The sequence below is a fragment of the Syngnathus leptorhynchus genome, chromosome 20 (genome assembly GCF_054491065.1).
Source record: "Syngnathus leptorhynchus isolate UIUO chromosome 20, UIUO_Slep, whole genome shotgun sequence".
Taxonomy (NCBI): Eukaryota; Metazoa; Chordata; class Actinopteri; order Syngnathiformes; family Syngnathidae; genus Syngnathus; species Syngnathus leptorhynchus.
The window spans coordinates 2,042,768-2,063,903 of record NC_141214.1 but is presented as its reverse complement, the minus strand read 5'-3'; the positions used below and the strand labels follow the sequence as shown (position 1 = coordinate 2,063,903).

The following is a 21,136-nucleotide window of genomic DNA, read 5'->3' as shown; positions in this document are numbered from 1 at the left end:
TGTCTAATCGGCACAAAATGGTTAAATGGAAGTAATAACACATGTAACTCCATATTTCCATTCAATCAAAAGTAGTTTATTTAACTTTGCCTTCTCTGTATAACTTTTATTATAATAAGACACTTCTCTGCTTGTACATTGCTCCCTTGAACTAAAAATGGCAACATTTGTTGGTGGGAATGTAAGTTGGGGTCGACAAAACTTAAGATACATACCAATATACATACATATGCATATATTACGGCTCCATTAATAAAAACATAAATTCTAAAACATAATGGACCACTCCAGGTACCTTGGTAATGCTGGAAACAGTACAATCGTTTGAGTAATTTCAATACGTACACTACTTTTTTTTTTTCTTTTAGCATGGGTACATACAATGTGCACATCAATATCAGACTTAAGAGGGATGGAGGACTCTGAGCCCGTCTTCATCGAACAGCTAGCGATGCAAAAACCAGTGACAGGCAAGGCAGGCTGCACACGTGGCTGTGTATTCATGCTCCGAGTTAAGTTCCAAGTGGAAAGATGCATCGCTTGCCTGCTGCTGCTGCTGCTGCAGCTGTACTGAACAAACACAAATAAAAGAGTGATTCTCGCTCATTTGGATGATTCATGTACGTACGGATGGATGCAGAACTGAACGCATCACTTTTTTTTTTTTTTTTTTTTTTTAAAGCAGCAGATTTGATAACATTGGTTCAATCAAGTGTGGGCAAACAAGGCAGAAAGCGCTCGCCGTTCTCATTCGCCTCTGGTCCATGCCGTTCCCGTTACAATATAGATAGCAGAAATCGCACGCACGCACGCACGCACGCACGCACGCACACACACACACACACACCAAACATCGCACGCACGCACGCACGCACTCTCACAAATCACCAAATGCCCTACTTGCAACATCCCCGTTAAACTGTTACTGTCAGTAAACAAACAAAACCCCAACTTACAGCAGTGAATGGATGCAGAGGAGTACTTAAGTCCACCTAGTCTCCAAACTGTGCAGGTTTTGTCTACTGCGTGTCTCTACAAGTGTTACAAATCCAATATTTTCCCAACACAGCCTGCTTGTAATCCGTAACAGGTGACTGGGATGATTTAGCTTCCCCCTGAACAGCCATCCTGAGAGCACAAACTTTGAAAAACCCCTCCCGTCAGATAAAGGAGCTTCTGGTACTCCTTGTTGCAGTGATAAATCCCGATAGGAATAGCACAGGGTGCATCACAGCATGCACAAACAGCAGAGGAAATGTAATACTCCATCTAGATCTTTGTACTCTGGGCCCAGACAGAGCACCGGTCATTTGTTGCATCACATAAAACTTGCTCGACGAAATGAAAAAACAAAAGAAAAACAGCAAACAATTGGTTTTATACTACAAGGAGTGCTTGTTACAAAATAAAGCAATTACAATTGAACCAAGTGGCAATTTGTGAAAACATCTTCTCGAATGACCCATTTGTTTTTTGTTTTTTAACTCAATTAATTGTTAACAGAATAGACATTCCACTTTGAAAGGAGAATTCTTTCATATAAAAAATTTCAACGTGGGAAATAAAGTCGGCAAATTACTAAGGGAGTCGGATGAACCAAATTTGTGAATGAGAGGAAAACTATTGTCCATCGAGGAGTATTTTTGCAGTGTGCAGATAAATTCTGCAGGTAACAAGGATGCTACGGTGAGGCTGAAAAAGCCATTTATTGTCTGGGGAGGGGAGAAGAAGAAGAAAAAGAAGAAAAAAAAGACTGATCAATTTAAATGAAACGCCAAAGCGGATTGACACAAAAGCCTGAAAAAGAAAAAAAAAAAACCCTGCATTTACACAAGCAACAGGACAATGATATAAAAAAACCAAACTAGTGACGTAGAACAGTAGTACACGGGTCCTATCACAGTTACGAAAACGTAAAGGTTCATACCTGGGAGCCAAAGAAAAAGTCAATTAGAGATAGAGGGCTGGTAACAATCCACTTTGTAAAAAAAAAAAAAAAAAAAAAACCAAAAACACATTCACACTCCACGCGCACACACACACACCGAACGATCATCTCTTGGGTGGCTAAAACAGAATTGACACAACTCCCCTGAAAACAAATAACGTGACACTTGTATGATACACTGGTACTGTTCTTATTAAGATGAAGCTGCAAGTCGTGCAGAACTGGACTGACTACTGTACACCACCAAAGGCCAAAGTGTGGTAGAAATATACACACGTACATGAATATAAAAGTTTGCCCAATTTCATGTTTTTGCCAATTCACTCCCACAATCATTTTTACATCCACATGATTCACACAAATTTGAAGATGTCATTGTGCTTGTATGTGTGAACCGCGCCCCAATTTAAAACAATTCGATGCAGAATTACATGCGTGTTATATCCATCCACCCGGGGGCAGGGGAGGGGGATTTTTCAAGGTGAAGAACGGCAAGTAAGATGGAAACCCAACGGAGAAAATGTACAAGGACGGTGGACAGATGCGAAAGTTGACCAATGTAGAATAGCATGTCCTTATACTGTACAATATGTTTAGGGGTGCAAACATGAAACAATCAAAACAGGGTTAAAAAAGAAAAAAAAAGAAAAAAAAAAGAAAAAGGAAGAGTTGAGTTGGAAGTGAGTGCAGTTTGGCCGAAATGTTTTTGAAATATTCCATCACTTCCTATTTTTCGGGGAGGGCCAGTTGCCCCGCTTTTCTCCACGGTTGCCGCCTCCGTTTCCTGTCCCGCCCGAGCCGCCGCCGCCGGGTATACCTCGAGGGCCTCTGCCTCCTCCGACGTTGACCCTCCGGTTTTGCCGTTCCATGCTAGGACGCTGGCTGGAAAAGCTCCTTTTATTAGCTTGAGGCTCCTTCCCCGCCATCTCTCGCTCCACAGCGCCTCCTCCCCCGCCGCCGCCGCCACCTCCGCCTCCTTTCCCCCCCATGTGGTGGTGATGCTGTTGCTGCTGATGATGGGAAGAATACGGTTTGCCTCCTCCCTCTTTGTCACGGAACTCGGTGAAATCGCTGCTCTCGGACGCCGTCTCCCACTCCTCGTTGGCCTGGTCTGAGTTCTGGTTGGTGAAGTCGGGGGACTTGGCTCCGTGGCTGTGGTGGTGCTGGGGGTGGGCGGGTCCCGTGCCGCTCTGGTTGAAGTGCTGATGGTGGTGGTGGCTGTTTGCGTTCCCGAGGTGCCCGCCGCCGCTGTTATTGTTAGCTGAAAGCGCGGTGCTGTGGTTGGCGTTCTGGGCGTTACCGATCAGCGTCGTCGTGACGGCGGTTCCATTACTGTCCTGAACCGAATTAACGGAAGGGGAGGAGGGCCGTCCTCCTCCAATCACCCCCACTCCGCCGTTGATCCGCGCGGCATTCTCTCTCTCCTTCAGCCTCCGGAAGCGAGGCGGCTTGTCCTGCTGATGCTGGGAACGCATGTGACGCCGCCGCTTGGGTCGCTCGAAGCCACTGGGAGGGAACCCGCGATTAGTGGGAGGAGGCACTGGATTGGGCCCGCCAGTGATCGACGCAGGGTTGGTTGAAGCTTGCTGGGCCAGAACAGCTCCGTTGTCAGCGGATGCTTGAGCGGTAGGAGCCGCAGCCAACAACGAGGTCTGGGGTGGATTGGATCCGTGGCTTGGAGCTTGATGTCCATCGGCCGTCTTCTCCTTCTTCTCCAAAGGAGGCCCTCCTCTGCCCAAGTCCTTGTGGCCTGAGGTTTGCGACGGGGCTTGTTGCCTTCGTGCCGGGTTTGGCTGCCTTGAGGGTCCCCCGTGAGAAGCCGAACCAGGGGCACCCCTGTGTCCCCCAGCCGGTCCTCCAACATTGCCACTATTCCTGTAGATGTTTCCTCCTCCACTACCACCGCCCCTGCCCCTTCTTGACGGCACGCCCCTAGGGGTGAAAACCCGGGCCTGTGTCCCTCTTGGTGGTGCAGAGGAAACGTTGCCGCTAGTAGTGGTCTTGGTATTATCCGTGCCATTCTTGGTGTTGGCTTTGTGGGTGTCATCCTTGTCCGACTGGCCGGGGTCACTTGCCCCACTCTCGCTGCCTGTCTCTGAGCCCCTCTCCCTCCTCCTCTTGGGGATTTCTTCATACTCTGAGCCCTCGCTGCGCGTTTCGCTTCGATTCCTGGCCCTGGCCGGGTTGTGACGAGGCCGCTCCTGACCGTGCCGACCGCCGGGGCCGTCGCCCTTTGGATCGCGATGGTGGCCAACCGCAACAGATGTGCGATAGTCTCTGCCGCTCCTGCTGGCCATTCTGCCACGGTTGCCACCACCGGGCCCGGCGGTGGCTGTGTAGGTGCCCCTGAAACCTCGACCACGGCCGTAAAACTCGCCGCCTCGCCCGCGAGTGCCCCTGGTGGCTTTGGTGGGGACTCCGTGATTATGGGAATTGCTGGCTCTTCTCTCAAAAGAACGGTCTCTGTCCCTACGTGAAGAGGATCCTGAAAATCCCGAAGAGGTGGCGTCTGCCTCTTTAGGTCCTCTCCCTGAGCCACCGCCACCTCCTCCAGGCGGCCGTTCTTTGCCGCCATTCCTGGGTTTAATTGTCACAGCTGGCTCTTCTTTGCCTGATGGAGCTGACGCGGAGGCATCTTGCTTTACTGCGGCGGCTTGGCCACCATCCTTCTCTTTCTCCTTCACATAACCTTGGCTTGATTTCTCTCCTCCCTCAACTTCTCCCTCTTTCTTTATCTCTTTCATCATTGGCTTCTTGATTGGACCCGCCCTTTTGTTTGGTAAGGCCTGGCCGGCGGGCTTGTGCTCCGACAAAGCGTGGGCGGCGTCATCCGCACCACGGGAATGGTTCCCGCTTCCTGCATTGTTGGCTCTCCTTCCATGAGAGGAAGCCCCACCTGCATTGGTGCTGCCAGGTCGAGGGCCCCACTGGGTCTCGGTTTTATGATCCCGCCCCCCTCTTTGGTTTGACCTTGGATGGGGATGGTGCTGGGGCTGAGAGTGACCGCCCTGTTGAGCAGGAGGCGGGCTTGAGGCCACGGAAGCATGTGGCGCATACGCAGTGCCTGTTTTCTCATGTTTTACATGACCGCCACTGCCGGCATTACCTCTTTCACCGAGATGATGCCCGACACCGGCTTCACCTTCTCTGTGAGAATGATGATGCAAAGTGGTCTTTACATTGCCATCTTCCCTGTTAGAAGCAGAGGAGGAAGATGAGGAGCATGAAGATGACAGGGAGGGCTGGTGGAGTGGGGGAGAAGGGTTGGTCTTCTTCGGAGGGCCCTCAGCTACCCTGTCATGGCTGTTCTCCAGCTTATGTGGTTGGACAGTATAGTGGGGCTGCTGAGGGTGGTGATTGTGATGATGGTGGAGGTGGGCGTTGCCTTCTACATTAGGGAGCTCTGCGCGGCCGTTACGATCGTAATGAGGGTGTGGGGGCCCCCAAAGCTGGCCTGGCTGTGATCCCCGAGCTTGGACATCATCCTGATGGGCGAAGCCATGGGAGTGGGTTCCCCTTTCACCGCCTCGTTGTTGCTGCTGCTGTTGGTGCGAGGTGATCCTTGCGCCTTGCTCAGTAAAGTTGTTGTAGTTGCCTCTCCCACTCATGTAATGATGTGGGGGGTGGCTGCCGCTCGGCGCATTGACAGGAGGCGGCGTCTGGTTTGATGGCCCAGAGCTCGTGTTGGACTGCTTGATGGGTGCCAATCCACCCTCTCGTATGCGATGTGGAGGAGTGTCGCTCCTAAATCAATAGAGATAGAACAGATGGGAATATATGCAATGATTGTCATGACTGTAATTTAAAAAAAAAAAAAAAAAAAAAAAAAAAAAAAAAAAAAAAAATAGATATTGCCTAAAACAACAAATAAGCACTTAGCAATATTGTGTCCCCATACCTGGACCCTTTAGTCACATCGTCCTCTTCTGATGTCTGCCTCTGCCTCAGAGGAGGATTTATCCCACAACCTTCCCCTCCACCAGGGAATACCTCAGCTCCCCAGGCCAATTTAGGATCAATAGGAGGTGTACCACGATGAGGGTGCCCTGGATGCTGCTGTTGTCGATCAAAGGGCTCTGAACCAGATCCTCCGGAATCTGACCGCTCACGTCCAATAAGCCCTGATGATTTTTTTTTTTTGGGGGGGGGGTTGAAAATGACATCAACGGAATGATCCAAATCGATACATTTCCAAGGATTAAAAATATTCTCTTACCTGATGGGTGCATGCCAGTGGAATAGAAGTCCATAGCCGGGCGGCCCTGCATCATGCCCATGTAAGGCATCATCATCCAGCGTGGGTCAAAATTCATTGGAAGTGGCCGCACTAAGTTGCCAGGTTGATACAGTGGTCCGCCCTGCTTAGGTCCAGGTCCTGGCTGGGGCGTTGAAACTGGTGAAGGACCCTGCGGTGCTTGAGGTTGAGGGGAGATCTGGCTTTGGGATGCCTGGCTATGCTGCTGTTGCCACTGCTGCTGCTGCTTCAATAGCTGCTCCTGTTAACATAAAATGAACCAAAGTTTGGGGGTCATCACAATTGTGATATTCTGGTCATGACAACTGTCATAAAATTTTATAGGTTTAAGATCTAGCTATATGACGTGTATATATATTAAGTATTCAAGCAATTGCCAGTGTAATTTGAGTACCTGTTGCTGCCTCTGAAAACGAGGTGGGAGGGACTTTTGGTACTTGGAGTAACCCTGGCCCGGAGGAACAATTGCTTGACGGCCTGCTCCCCCTCCGATATTCTCTGTCTTCACCGGTTCCGTTCCTCTTTCACCTGCACTTCCTGCTCGTATGTGAGCGGTGCAGACAGCCTCCTCTTTGTCGACCGGTGAAGGTACTTCCAACGTAGGCGGCGGTGGCTGTGTCACGGCTGGCTGAGGACAATGCTGCACATCTGAATGACAAAGAAAATTGTTAAGCGATAGTTTACTTTTTTTTTTAAATGTTAAAATACATATAGAACAGTCAGTATTATGTGAGAAAGTACCTGTGTTAGAGTCATAGCTGCTGTTACTGCTCGCCCGTTGTCTGTCACCGACACCAAGACCCGTGCCCGACTGCGCAGGTAGCACAGGAGGCCCTTCAGAGTCAACGCATGGCGAAGCCGGCTGGCTAATGTTGGGCGAAGACGCAGAGGCCGACAAGGATGGACTAGGGCTGCCCGCTGTGGCCGCCGTAGAATTGCCATCTAGGCTGGGTGTTTTACTACCACTGCTTCCGCCAGCGTTACCGCTTTGCTGCTGCTGCTTCTCATCCAGCCGTTTCAACTTTTCCGCACAGGCTGCACGTCTCTCCTCCTCCATTCGACGTTCTTCTTCCTCGCGGCGTCGACGGGCTCGCTCCACGGCGGCGGAGATCTCGGTGGAAGATTGCTTCCTGCGCTGACGCCATGTCTCATCCTCGTCGTCCCCCGGGACCCCATGGACCAGCAATCCAGGCTGGGGAGGAGGGGTAGGCCCTCCTGCTGCTGGCTGATGCTGGGTGTGGCCTACTTTTCCAGAGCCCAATGATGCACTCTGATTGTGAGACCGATCCTGTAAAGTGTGTTAGAATTATCAGCATCACTGTTAAGAAGCTTAATTTCACATTAAAATTAAAGCGGTTGTGCAGAGATTTAAATAAAAAAATTAATAAAAGCAAACCGCATATGAATTACTTCCAGGATCTGGGGCCCATGTTAGTTAAGCATGCAATTAATTACCTTGTAATTGGATGGTGCTCCTTGGCTAGCCTCAGCCCATCCTGGCTTGCTGGAGGAAGTCTGTGGGCTGTCGTCAGTGTTGGAGGCAGGGCTGTGGCGGTTATCTCCACTGCTGTCTGAGGCTCGAGGGCATGAGGTTGCGGATGGGGCCTCGTGAGATTTCTGATGCTCACTAAAATAGATTTTCAATATTAGTTTCAAATAACAGCAACATTTCCTATTATTTTCCACAAACCTTGAGTCATTGTTGCTCTCTATTGTGTCCTCTTCTCCTTCGTCATCTCCTTCGTCATCACTGAACTTCAACTTTGCCGAGTAATCAATCTCCTCGTGTGCCCCTGTTAAACCAAAAGAGAACAAATAATCATTCAATAGAAATGCATGCGTACATAAAATAAATATTTACTTTAGATACTGTTAAATCTATTCAAAGGTTCTAAAAATCCCAATAACAAATATTTGTTCATTGAATATGTTCAATGTGCCAAGTCGGACCTGCCCAGCCTTCATCTCCATCATGGTCCAGCTCATCGAGCTCCTTGAGGTCATCCTGCTTTAGGATGGAGGGTCGCTTGACCACCTCTCCACCTGCATCTCGTGAAAGAAGCTGAGGCCTGGTGTCAGGACCAATCTGTGAGCGAGAGAACCTGGAAGAGGTGGGACAACCACACATTAACTTTCTATGTCACTCCCAATGTGTTTGTCAGTCAGCTTTCAAAAGCGTTACTGCATACGTTACAGAACATACCTTGGAGCTGGACCTTCACCAGGTGGCGGAAACCTGTAAGGTCCTTGAGGACCGTAATTTGCCGGGAAGGGTAAATATGGAGGATACATCTAGAAGGACAACAGACAACACACTTGTCACATTGAAAACTATGTACACTGGCACAGTCCTCAAGAGAATTAAAAAGGAAACTTACGAATGGAGGTATGATCCCTCGGAATTGCGGAAAGTTAGGCCCCACAGGAGGCTGAGGCAAGGGTAAGGCGGGGCTGCCCGCGGGAGGGTTCCTTGGTGGCACGTGGGACTGCGAGTTTTGAGGCGGGCCCCCGGCTGCCTCTTCCATCAGCAGAGCCCCACCGTTGCCACCCTCTGCCGCCCCCTCCCCAGAGAAGGTGGGTGCCAAGCCTCGGCCCCCACCGTCCCGCCAGCTTGTAACGTCTACACGGAGGGAGGGCGCAGCATTTCAATGAAATATTCTGCATACATCTGACACGTCTTTTTGCATTTCATTGAAAGGGTTAACTCACTCTGGGGGCGGAGGCTTGGTCCGGGCCCATACCACTGATCTGCAGTGCCCGGTTCTCTGCCAACTTTGTCCTGGTCGCCAGCCGCCTGCAGGGTGGGAAATTCCTCGCGAGAGAATGGCGACGGTAGGTTTGATCCCTTTCCACCTTCAAACAGAAATGTCAACAGGAATGTGATTTTGTAAAAGCACACAACTGTGAGATAAAACACCTTTTCTTGGGAGCGCATGTGTGAGCGATACGTCAAAAAAGGACCCACCATCCCCTGGTACTCCATGTGTAACACTGGCCTGTGCCCAGGACCTTGCCCCTGCGGCCTGGGTTGAAGCTGGGGCCACAGTCTGAGCGGCGGGACACAGACACACAAACGCACACAAAGATAAGATACGCTTTCACAACCTGAAATGGCATTGCATATTGATGTTACGATGCACGTATCGTACTGTGACTGCTGGCACTTCTGAAGCCGGTGGGGTTCTCGGGCGGGTCGGTGCAGGCGTCTGTGAAGCCACAGGCTGCTGCGGTTCCGGCTGCGGTGCTGACGATGCATCGGTACTGAAAGCATCAAAACAGAAATTAGACTACAGCAAGAGGGCAGGAAAAAAATACATGCAGATTTAAAATGAGTACACAAGTGCAATTTACCTCTTTGGGTCCGCTTGTTCCTGTTTGCTTGCCCATCCTGTGCCGTCTTTGGGAACGAGTGAGACGTTGGGATCGTTGCCTTTATTTTCTGCCTTCAGACTTGGCAAATTGGCAGGGGGTGGCATACGCCGGGCAGACGCAACTTTACCGAGAGACTGCAAGCCATGGCGGGGGGGAACTGAGAAGACAAAAGAGGTTGTGTGTTAGGAACCAGGAATCACCACATTTTCACCCCACACTGATGTCAGGGAACTTGAAGGATTCCCAGAGGGGAAATTCAGGTTTAATTAAATATCAGGCATAATAATAATCATACAGTAAAAAAAAAAAAAAAAAAAAAAAGGCAAAATGTAATTTTACGAATGTCAAATAGTAACTGAAAGGTTACATAAGGAGTAGTGAAAAAGTTTTGAATCGAAAAAGCGAAGTTACGTTCATTCAAACAGCCATTTTGTCATCAGGGATTGAAAGGGGGGAAGAAAAAAAAATCTCATCACATACATTTCCTATGCTGACAAGGAAATAGCGAGATCTAAATAAAACATACACTGCAGGGAATAAGCACACTAAACAGACTGTTCACAAGTAAACCTCTGGATCAGCTCACATGATAAACCTTTCATCAAAAAAAACGAATGCAACACAAATGAATATACTCACCAACAGGCTTTTGTGCTTCAAGGCTCTTTCCTTTGTATGTATCAAACAGGTTGAGAGACGCATACTTGGTTTTGCCTTCCTTCCCCTTTGCAGTTTGCCCAGAGCGCTCTGACATTGCGCTGTCCGCTCATCGAGTATGGTGAGCCCTGAGACTGTGGGATACAGAAACGCTTCATTAAAAGATATATAACCATTTGGAAATGCTTGCATAGGGATGCCAAGGAGTAAATTTCATTGTCGTGCACGCCAAAAGGCACACAAGGGCTGGAGGGATTAACATTTTATTTATTATTTCTATTCATTTCAACAGGGAAAGAAGTCAAGTGAAACTAAAACTCTCAACTGTCACTCCCGGCCTTACCAGTTTACAATAACATTTCCGTGCAAGGCAACTCATTATGAACAAAAGGGGAAAAAAATCAAAGGAAACCAACATCAATTTGCAGCACACACAACTTTTCCCCATCTATGATGCAAGAGCTGGCCACACCATATAACACAATAACAAAACAATACCGGCAGCCGATGGTGTTACCAAATGCATGTACCGTGTGTAAATGGCTAGATTAGATTAGAAAATTAGGTCGTGGACGACTGGTCAACTATATGGGATTAAAAGGGGCCAGCAGCCTCGCTATACAAAGCCTTGGACTATCTCTGCAGCATCGAGGCCTTTACCTATTAATATTGTGACCTCAACGCAGTTTTCTGTGCAACACAGAAACAGCATGAAATTTAGATAAATCCTAATATAACGCCCAAGTCGATAACACGACTTCGATTGAACGTGATTTAGTTTTATCACTGATGCTAGCCGGAGCTAACTGGCAAGGCCATCCATGTTCGCATTGCATTGGGAGGGGGACTGCGTTCATGTTTCATAACGCATTTCTACACTTGCCCTAACACTTGGAGCTGTTGTCAACATTCAAGTGGCCTTTCTGACAAATCACACGTTAACCAGTTTCCATGAGCGTTCCCAGTTGCTATTTCGATCATATAACACTTGTAATTTTGACAGTCTTATGTTGGAACGGAACAAAATGGCGCTGGACAGAGGCCCGGTTGCTTTTACCGTTAACATTTCGCGACACCGATTTGGCCATGGAGTCAAATAAAATACATATATAAAAGCTCATACAAGTAGAGATGAATAAAATTGTTCTTATTTCCAAACATTAGATGATGAAATCTCGCGCTAAAGGTACATATCGGTCTGAAACTGACTGAACGACCTGCTATGTTTGGTATTCTCTACATATTATAAACTAATATCAAACGTGTACTTTCAAATAATTGAGTAAAGCACTTAAAAATCCAGTCAAATAAAATCCAGTTCAGTACTTGAATCCCATCACAATGGCTGGTGAAACGATAAACATACATTCATTAGCAAGCTGGGCTAAACAAGCTAGAAACAACCAAGTCTATTCCTCTGCGAAAAAAAAACTGCTCCTAAACAAAATTACGTCGCTATTCTGTTCCACCAATATAATAAATTTCCGCTCCAAACAACGCAACGAATATATGACTAGTTGTAGTATATATTCCAAAACTATTTCCAGTCACTGACCTGGTCTTATCCCGACTTGTCTCGAGGTTGATTCGCAGAATGAGGTTAGATTAGCTTTGCTAGTGCTAGCACAGTGACCCAGTAAGAGCTAGCTAGCGAAGCAACGTTATTCCCCCTGCATAGTCAAACACCCCCCGCATTAGCATTTTCGTCACAGATGTGAGTGGATAAATACAAAGAAGGCGATGTTGCTTACTTGTACTCCCCTTCTTTATCCCCAAAACAAATGAAAACAGGGGTCGAGGGGGGGGGGGGGCAGAAAAAGTAGAAATCGAAGCGTCACCTAAAAAAAAAGCTGTCAAAGGCTACTGGGTAATTTCGTGAGATGGGAGCCGTTTGGGATCTGATGCGGAAAAAACGTGTGTCCGATGTTAAAAATAGAAGAGCATAATAGTTGATCAAATCGGGAAAAAATGCTTTGCTGTTTTGTAAATGAGTTGTGAACATATCCAAATGATAAAGAAAAAATGACTGTCAACACAGGGTATTTCAGGTCATGTTCATTCTTACACTAAAATACTATTCCACAAACATGGTCAGTTTTTTTTTTTTTACATACTGTATTATAGAACAGTTATTTTAGCATGTTTCCAATCACAAATCAGAATAAACAGAAGAGCGACATTTAAATTCAATATTCAATGTAATCAAAACAATGACGTTCAAAAACTTTCCACTATCTCGCATTCCTTAAAATAACAAAGAAGAAAATACAAAGCAGAATTTAACAAATGTGAATATTTTGGCAACAACCATTTATTTTTTTATTTCTGTTGACCAGAGAGGTATTGGCATTTGAACTGGTGCAAATCCCAAAATTGTTAAGATGATGTCAAAAGAAATTCCCCACGCATTGATTGCATCACAAGTAGAAGTGACTTCTAGGTCCCTCGCATTCACCCACACATGCACACTTTTGAAATTATAGTTATGGTTTTAAGTAAACCATTATAACCCGAGATTCCAAAGTACAGTAGTTCATCAAAAGGCCACGTGTATTATTTTACATTTTATAAAGACATTGTTACAATCATCTTGACTGTATGAAAGACAGATGGGCTAAATCAAAAAACAAATAAATTGCAGGCTACATACTGCAGGGTATCAGTAATGTGGATAAAAGTACTTAAAATTAAGCGACATTAAAGCCTCATATAATTCGACTGAAAATTGAACTCCAGGAAGTAATGGTAGAAAAAAAAAAAAAGAATAATTCACTTTTCAACACATGCTCTTAGTGTCCCTTGGCTCTTGGGTGGTCAGCCCCAAAGCATCCTGTGTAAAATTATTTATTGCCATTGACAAACTGTTCTGTCTCAATAAAGACAATCTTCATGTAATAAAAAATAGAAGCATGATCAGGAAAAAGAATTATGACCATATTGGTCCAGGGGTTCACATTTCATATATTTTACATTCTAAAATTTTTGGGGGGGTAAATAAAATGTCACTTTTGGTCATTCCTGAGTAAGTGTTTCCATTTCTCCTCCAAATCGAACCTCACCTTTGTATTCATGCGCATTACCGCCCTCCATACAGGTGGATCTTGACAAACGAGACAGTCTCATCGTAATCTTTCAGGCCCTTCTCAAAGATAACGTAGATGTGTTTCCGGTCATTCACAGAGCCGCTATCCAGCGACGTAATGCAGGAGTAACCACTTGGGCCCGGCCAAATCTGCAGAGCCTCTTTCTCCCAGGAGTTACCATCAGTAACCGACCAACGTAAGGTGAGGTTAATTCCTGTCGGGAACAGTTCGGTAAGCCATTGTCACAAATGTACACCAAAAATGTGGTTTGGAGAGGAAATATTGTTCATCCCTTGGGATTGCTCCATCAAAAATAGCTACTTACTGGATAGTGCATTGGATGGGTTGGTGAAGAAGAGCACTCCCTCTTTCTGAAAGGCCCCGGCTGCTACTGCGGGATCTACAAGCTCATAATCAAAGTACAGGTCGTCTATGGGCAGGGACATTCCGCCGTCCCGGCTTCGAACCACCACGCGGCACCTGCAGTGGTAGTTGTTCTGGTTTCGGACATTGATGACAATGCTTCCGTCGGTCATTTCAAATGGCTGCAGGAAAAGCAGAAGATTAGAAACTGCTTATCCCACACCTCCAGCTAGCATAAATGTAGTCATGAATAAGTATAAACTAGCTTTGAAGGCTTTGTTCGACTCCAAGAAAAACCCATTCCAGGTTCATGTTTTCAAGTTGAGCAGAGAGCTAACGGGCTACTGTACCCTTACAAGAACATCTGTTGGCAAGTAGCATCTTGGGGGGGGGGTTCATTTGCCTCATGCAATATGAGTGGGCCATGTTCAAAGCATCCATTGTGAAGATGGCTACTCAGAGTTGAAGCCCAAAGGTAGGTGACTGACATGGCAGCAACCTGAGTAGCCCCTGGTGAACACCAATGATGGAAGGCGACCGTCAAACCTTTCAGCTTGCTTCTCAATTTACTCGTCGGTCGACATTCCAAATGTTCAACTCGCTTATCCCTAATGAGCAAGTCCAGCTCCGGTTTGTCTGCTCCTTGCAAGTGAAAAAAACATAAAAATTCTGATCCCATACCTGGCACTCATCAGGATTAAAGTCTAGTGGCCTTTTCTTCTGGTTGTAAGGGATGCTTTTGAGCGCTGCACCATTGAACCACGTTTTCCCGTGGTCATCACTCAGGATGCAGAAAACACCATCTCCTTCCAACGTTCCATGACCGCACACCACCAAACGTCCCTGGTTTGGCTCATAGCGTTTCTGTTGTGGGTGCAATCACATTTGCAAGTCGAGAAAACGAGCTCTTTTTTCCAACCTCGTTATATTCTCTTACCTGGATGCCAGAACCTGGTCCAGGAGCAAAATTCTTGACTCCTAGCTCTATTGAGAGGTTTCTGGGTGTACTCCAGCTCAGGCCGTCATCCTTGGTTTCCACCATCATGGTACTAGCGGGTTTACAGTTGTACAGGTGGAAACAGGTCGTGTAGATCAGAATAACTAAACCGGCTTCCTCGTCTACCACCACCGAACCCAGGTTCAGTCCATCTTTGATGAGTCCATCATCGACAATGAAGCTGGTCGGTGACCACGTGGCTCCTGGTGAACATCGTATTTTTCACGTCATCGTTAAGGGTTAATAACGGGTGCAGCTCTACCTTTGTCAGTGGACCGCCGCATGGCAATGAACTTTGCCCCCACATCGCTGGATGACGCCTTCCTGGCCTCTGCAAAAGCCAGAAGACTTCCCATGGGGGTGAAGGTGATCAGAGGTATCCTGTACGTATCCACCTCCCCGTCCACCCCGCTCACCCACAACAGCTGTTCCTCAAACAGCAGGGGTTTGATCTGGACCAAGAGAACAAAGCATCAAAGAAATTCTGCAGGGACACGCTGAGAGGAAATAATTGAGACATCTCTGCAAAAAAAAAAAAAAAGGGGTTCTCTCATGTGGCATATTCTATTACTAACAAGCTAATGCATTAATTACAGTGACATTTTATATGAACACACTTCGAGCACATTAGAGTATAATAATACCAACAACAACAATATAATAAATAAATAAATAAATAAATACATAAATAAATACATAAATAAATAAATAAATACATAAATAAATGTACGGTAGTAACTGAGCAGTGACTGCTTTTTAGTGCCCCGTGATAAATCAAAACCTTTATATTAGGACAATAATAGTAAATGCTTAATAGTACGATTGGTTCGAACAAGTAAAGGTTATTCTGGTTTACCGTGACAGAGCAGATGATGACAGCGGGAAGTAGTAGTGACAGTGCTGTCGCTAGCACACTTCCTGTTTTAAGCTTCCTTCCTTCCAGAGCCATTTCTTGTGTTTGAGAAGAACATAAATATGGATGTCACAAGAATTACTTTCAAAATGTACAAAAACAAAAGTTAGCATTCAGCCGCTCCACACTGACCCAGAATCATATGCAAAGTAAGGCTCATGTGACTAAGGTGGGCGGTCACATGATCAAATCGGAATCATTAACCCGGAAATAGAGCGTCGACGTAGGACTTTTTGTGCATACTAAATAAGAGTTTAAAAAAAAAATCGATGGATATTTGTAAATTACAGACACACACGGTGACAATCATAATAATATTATGATAAACATAATTTTAACTTTGCATATGTGTAATTTCTGGTCATGTTTTACTTGGGTATAAAACAATCATAATAATAGTAATAAAAATAATAACCAGGTCTAATCTCCAGAAGATGACTGGAGGTAAACAAGTAATTTTTCTTTTTTTTTTTTTTCAGTGTTTTTTTGACAATGGTTGCGAAATACTTTGACCACACGGTGGCAGTAATTGACCTAAAACAAATAAGGACCTCTTGCTAGAGACATAAACAATAGAAGTACAATAAATCCACTGCTAATAATAATGCAATAATGATAGTAATGATGTCAACTGAGTTTTGTCTAAATACATTTAAGGCTCTTGAAATAGAAGGGCATTAAAAACTGTAATTCCCAAATAGTCAATGATTTAAAATTTTTGTGAGAAGATTTCAAATTAAAGTTAAAAAAATATCGGATTCTTAGGGTGATACAGAAATGCAAACTCTTAAAAATGCTGTCTGGATATCAATGTACCTGAGGAAAGTTATAACAATGTAACGGTAAAAATAAAGGCAAAGGGGCAGATAACAGGCTGAACAAAAGCTCAACCAAACACAAGTGCCATTTACTCTTTGATAAAGAAACATAAACCAATAGACCCAACTTATAGACTAAAATGATGCACTCCCAATTCTTTAAAGCATGTAGGGAGTTTGAGTTTGAATGCAACTTTTTCCTACTTTTACCTCTTGTCATCCTTGGAGTCTGAAACAATAAACTCCTTTTCTCAGTCTTCTGTATCTGATTGACTCATAATACAAACAGGGAATAAATACAAATGGAGCACAAGCTGTAATTGTGAAAAACGATAGGTCTCATTCAAAGTGTTCCGAATTCTCCCATCCAACATGTTATGGTGAAACGTGAACAGCATTCCAGTAGTCATGAGGTCGAGCTGAGCTGAGTCACACGGTAAGAGAGAAAGAGAAAGAGAGAGAGAGCACGAAAGAGAAGCTGAGCGTCGTACCCAAGTGTGAAAGTCACATAGTGCACACCTCAGTCAGACTGAGCTGTTCTTAAAACATGGAAATGTTGCTCTACCAAGCAGCAATAGCTAAGATCATCCTCATTTTGTCCTCATGAATGATTTGAAGCAGCAGAGCAGGTAAGGAGTGTTTTATCATATTTCATTTCACTCAACCTGTAATTGTGATCTAGTTTTGCATCTCAGGATACATTTGACAATTTGAAAAATGATCTTCAGCATCTCATCTTCTATTTTAAAAAGAATCGGAAGGAGGGGAAATTCAGTTGCGATTTGAATGTGTGTTCCTTTTGATGTTGAAACTCACTTATGCAACTGTGCACACATTGTTTTGTCTTGATGCCTGTGTAACTTGCTTTGCTAGTAGTGTAAATGTCAATTACTTTTAATTCTCAACAAAATGATAGAATTGTTTTGTTTTGTCAGGCGATTGCATGGTTTGCTTCTGCTATTGTTAACTTTTTCTTCTCCAAGTACGTAGCTGTTTAAGTTGTCTGATATGAATTCTATGAAATATTGCAATACATCTTGACTTCCTCCTTTGAATTCTTGATAAATAAAATGCAACTTCATGCTTGCTTTCAGTAGTCATGTGTTGTATTGTCTGCATGTGATTCAATTGGCTACGGTGAGATTGCAAAATAATGCGGAGCTGCAGTCTCGGACAACCTATAGATATTTATTTATGGTAAATTTGATATCTAATATATATATATCTGAGCAGATGGAGGACAAGAATGACCATGTGATGATGGAGGAAAGTGATGTGGATGAAGCTCAATCACAAACAAACAACAAACCTAAATGGGCAAATGGTAATACTGCATATGATTAATACTTGTACTCATTTTGCTTATCCATTTTCTTTCCTGCTCTTAGGTCAGTGTGTTCTGGCAATTCCAAGCTATTCTCTAATAAACCCCAGTTTTGATCTTTCACTATGCAGCCCTACATTGGAGAAGAAAGGCTTCCAGGTCCCCCCGCTACACACATTCACTGTACAAAAAATACATCTTATTCCATGTTCAAATGGAGTAGACGCATGTTGTTTCGTCTTATCGTGTTAGATTCCGAACGCAGACATCGAAGTTCCCCTGAAAACAGCCCTGGATGTTCCTTCAGTCAGAAGATTCATGATTTTCAACTCATCCCTTTTCCATTTTATAATGGCGCCGGTACTTTACAACACAGAGAAAAATCAACAATTGAAAAAAAAAAAAATGTCATTGACTTACACAAATTGATTTCCTGTGCAGTTTCTTTATGTAGTTTTGTGGTGTGCCGTCTTCTCCACCCTGCGCCTTTATATGACCCTCAGCGACTACTGGATCTTATGTCTGTGTGTCAGTCTGATCTCCATTTTCCTCACCACTGTCATCATCTTTGTTCTCAACCGGAATAAAAAAGAGGTCAAATAAACACATCTCACTTCCGTGTGAATCAAACAAATATAATAGGTTTCCTTTTCATGTCAGATCAACATCAACTTGGATGTGCGGCTGATTGCGGTGAACGAGACCATGGTCAAGCACAAGCTGCTGGTGGCTGTTGCCGACTGGGTGTACAACTGCAAAGGAAGCATGCAGGTTACTGCTTTAAAATCAACCCATCCACTTCAAACTGTGACTTATATTTATTTCCTCCTAGCTTTACTTTGTGTATTGGGACATGGCTCGTTGTTTGCAAACGCTGACTGAAACGCTGGAGGAGCACACTTTAGCGGGCATTGACACCTGGGTGAGTTATTTGGGTCATGTGGCCTATAAACATGGTCGCTCAACATTATTGAATGGCTATTTCTTGCCAGAGCAAGCTAAAGAAGAAAATGTCCCATCTCGTCCTGGTGGCCGAAGTTCTCGGCGGGGACTGTGAAGAAAGTCACACAGGGGTGGAACAAAGTTCAGAAGAGCAGAGGCCTCTGCTGAAAAATGAGGCAAAAGACTGCAATTCCTCTTCTTCTTGGAACGTCACAACCAACTACAGTCTTATTCCTGATGCCTCCTTACCTGCTCAGGTAAGGCAAGCAGTCACACTACAGTCTTGTAGACTAAATAAACAAATAAAGTGTGAAAGCAAAACTATTTTCACCAAATAAACTCAGTTCCTTGACACCGAGAGCCTACAAGGTGGCGGCAAATCACTATTTCTATCGACTTGAAACTCCTCAGTCGACCTCAACCATTCCACAAAATAAAAGTATTGTTGGTCTAACTGGAAAAAAAAAATTGCAAAGGCAAATATCACAAATATTTTTTTTTGCTGTAGGTTCGAGCCCACCAGCTGTTGATGACCTACAGCGCTGCTTATGTGAAGCTGCTGGTGTCTGATAAGCTGTCGGTGCCTTCTAATCGTGGCCTCCAACTGCTGAGGAACCACTGCCCCACTGCACCGTTCTGCCTCTGCCAGTTCATTCAAATGAGGATTCTTGACTAGCACAAAACAAAAAAGAAGCCATAGTGGAATCCCGGGCCTTGTGTTTGACACCTTGCGATCTAAACGATGAGCCTGGTTATATGGCATGCTCACCTAGTTGGCTCATAATGAAGGAGAACAGAGAGGGGCATGCACATGAGGCCACTTTCAACAATTTCACAGACATTGGCACTCCTCAGGAGGCTAAATGACCATCTGTGATGCCTCCAATATATTTTGCATTCCAAGTGACTCAGACTGACCTCATCCGGAAACGTAATGTCGACATCAAGATGTGAATCTTTCATCTAAAAAAATGAAGTGATGATACACAAGATAGGGAGACAGTCTGTATTAGTGTTTGAGAGAAAGAGGAGAAAAAGACAGGCAGAGGAAAACGGGTCAGCTATAAATAGCTTTTTTAGCGAGAGGTTGGAGACACACAGAGGTGGAAAAAAAAGAAAAAAAGAAAAAGATACTGTCTTCTTCAAGTTGCCCAAGTTAATTTGTATAATTTATTCATGTCTCAAAACAACTCAATTCCTATGTAACACATCCATAAATAAATGATCACTATTTAACAAAACCGGGTACATTTTGGATTTACTTGTCAACTGCTTCCTTGAAGAAAAAAAAAAAAAGGTAAAATAAAATAAAGCCCACAATAAATTGAGGGGGGGAATATTTTTTTTGCAAAGTGCTCAAGTAGCGGCATTTTGGCACTATTATCTAAACTAGATATGCAAGAAGGGAATATTTGGTACAAACACACTCCTATCTGTGCATTACACACTTAACAGCAACACGGCTGTGCAATTCATGCTTTTCTATTTCTATTTGTAATGGCCTGCAGTGTAAATGACTAAATAAACATGTTTAATGGCATACCATTAATGTTCTGTGGGTATAATACGTAGCAAAATAGATTCACTTTGAAGAAAATTGGCAAATTTAAATTCTTGGCAAATAAATGATCTGAATATAGACTGCCAAAAAAAAAAAAAAAACAGTTTAGGTCCAGGGAAGATGGATCAAATAGAATTTTCACAAAGTGCTACAAAGCAGTTTAGGCATTATTATAATTTTTTTTTGTCTCGCTTGTCTATCATAAACATTCATTTGAATCATCCTTCGCTGTTGATTGCTATATAATAACAACCATATTGAAGGAAATCTCACCTCACCGCACAGAATAACGGCAGAAGAATATTGTGGAAATAGCTCATATGTGCACATTAAGCCTCTATATTTAAAATAAATTCAAACCAATTGAAAATGGCATGCAAGCTTATATTGTCTCCTAATCATCGCTACCATGTAGTGTCTAGCCGCAACACAATATAGGCCGATACGCTTCTAAAAACAATATATCAAACTATCCATTTTTTTTTGTTCTTGTCTTCACCAAATAAATCATTTTGGAAATGTTATACTGCTTCACAACAAATGCATTTATTGTCATGCACTACTACGGCTGTAAGAAGCGGCATCATTAGAATACTAATAATACTGTGAGGTATTCAATTCAAGCCAATTTGAACACAAAGTAAAAGTCTGGCAAATAGATAAATCTCTCTCTCTCTCTATATATATATTTTTTTTTAAGAAATACACAAACTGGCACATATTATATGTATGTTTTGACAGCAGCAAATACAAAACATCTTCCAAATAAATAGTCCTGTTTGGCCTTGTTGCCATTTTGTCAACTAGCCTACATTTGATGCATTAAATGTGTATTGATCGGCTCCTCTTCACACTTAAATTTAAGTCTCTGACACAAGTGCACCATCAATAAATACAATAGCA

At 44.2% G+C, this 21,136-nt stretch overlaps 3 protein-coding genes across 5 annotated transcripts; 1 reads left to right on the top strand and 2 right to left on the bottom strand.

The window, feature by feature from the left end:
- Positions 1-35: 35 nt before the first annotated feature.
- Positions 36-12,139, bottom strand: prrc2a (proline-rich coiled-coil 2A). 2 transcript variants are annotated; one of them, XM_085900665.1, is made up of 16 exons: positions 11,984-12,139; positions 10,215-10,366; positions 9,555-9,732; positions 9,353-9,464; positions 9,169-9,250; positions 8,913-9,056; positions 8,582-8,823; positions 8,407-8,495; positions 8,154-8,305; positions 7,894-7,996; positions 7,659-7,830; positions 6,945-7,491; positions 6,598-6,851; positions 6,165-6,444; positions 5,847-6,069; positions 36-5,692 (listed from the first exon to the last, which is right to left on the bottom strand). In XM_085900665.1, the coding sequence occupies exons 2-16, from the start codon at positions 10,327-10,329 to the stop codon at positions 2,668-2,670; spliced, it is 5,718 nt and encodes a 1,905-aa protein (XP_085756791.1). In that variant the 5' UTR covers positions 10,330-10,366; positions 11,984-12,139; the 3' UTR covers positions 36-2,667. The 2 variants fall into 2 exon arrangements, with proteins under 2 accessions (XP_085756791.1, XP_085756790.1); XM_085900664.1 differs by lacking the exon at positions 11,984-12,139 and adding an exon at positions 11,788-11,945.
- Positions 12,140-12,524: 385 nt separating this feature from the next.
- On the bottom strand, positions 12,525-15,759 carry neu1 (neuraminidase 1). The gene is made up of 7 exons (XM_085900666.1): positions 15,721-15,759; positions 15,532-15,626; positions 14,938-15,127; positions 14,616-14,878; positions 14,360-14,542; positions 13,641-13,860; positions 12,525-13,529 (listed from the first exon to the last, which is right to left on the bottom strand). Exons 1-7 carry the CDS (start codon positions 15,746-15,748, stop codon positions 13,309-13,311), a joined length of 1,200 nt encoding a protein of 399 aa, XP_085756792.1. The 5' UTR covers positions 15,749-15,759; the 3' UTR covers positions 12,525-13,308.
- A 1,079-nt stretch (positions 15,760-16,838) lies between these two features.
- On the top strand, positions 16,839-19,913 carry tmem268 (transmembrane protein 268). 2 transcript variants are annotated; one of them, XM_085901517.1, is made up of 9 exons: positions 16,839-17,035; positions 17,640-17,730; positions 17,862-17,889; positions 17,983-18,090; positions 18,172-18,324; positions 18,391-18,501; positions 18,563-18,652; positions 18,723-18,929; positions 19,181-19,913. In XM_085901517.1, exons 2-9 carry the CDS (start codon positions 17,720-17,722, stop codon positions 19,346-19,348), a joined length of 876 nt encoding a protein of 291 aa, XP_085757643.1. In that variant the 5' UTR covers positions 16,839-17,035; positions 17,640-17,719; the 3' UTR covers positions 19,349-19,913. The 2 variants fall into 2 exon arrangements, with proteins under 2 accessions (XP_085757643.1, XP_085757642.1); XM_085901516.1 differs by having other exon boundaries at positions 17,795-17,889.
- The last annotated feature ends 1,223 nt before the right edge of the window (positions 19,914-21,136 follow it).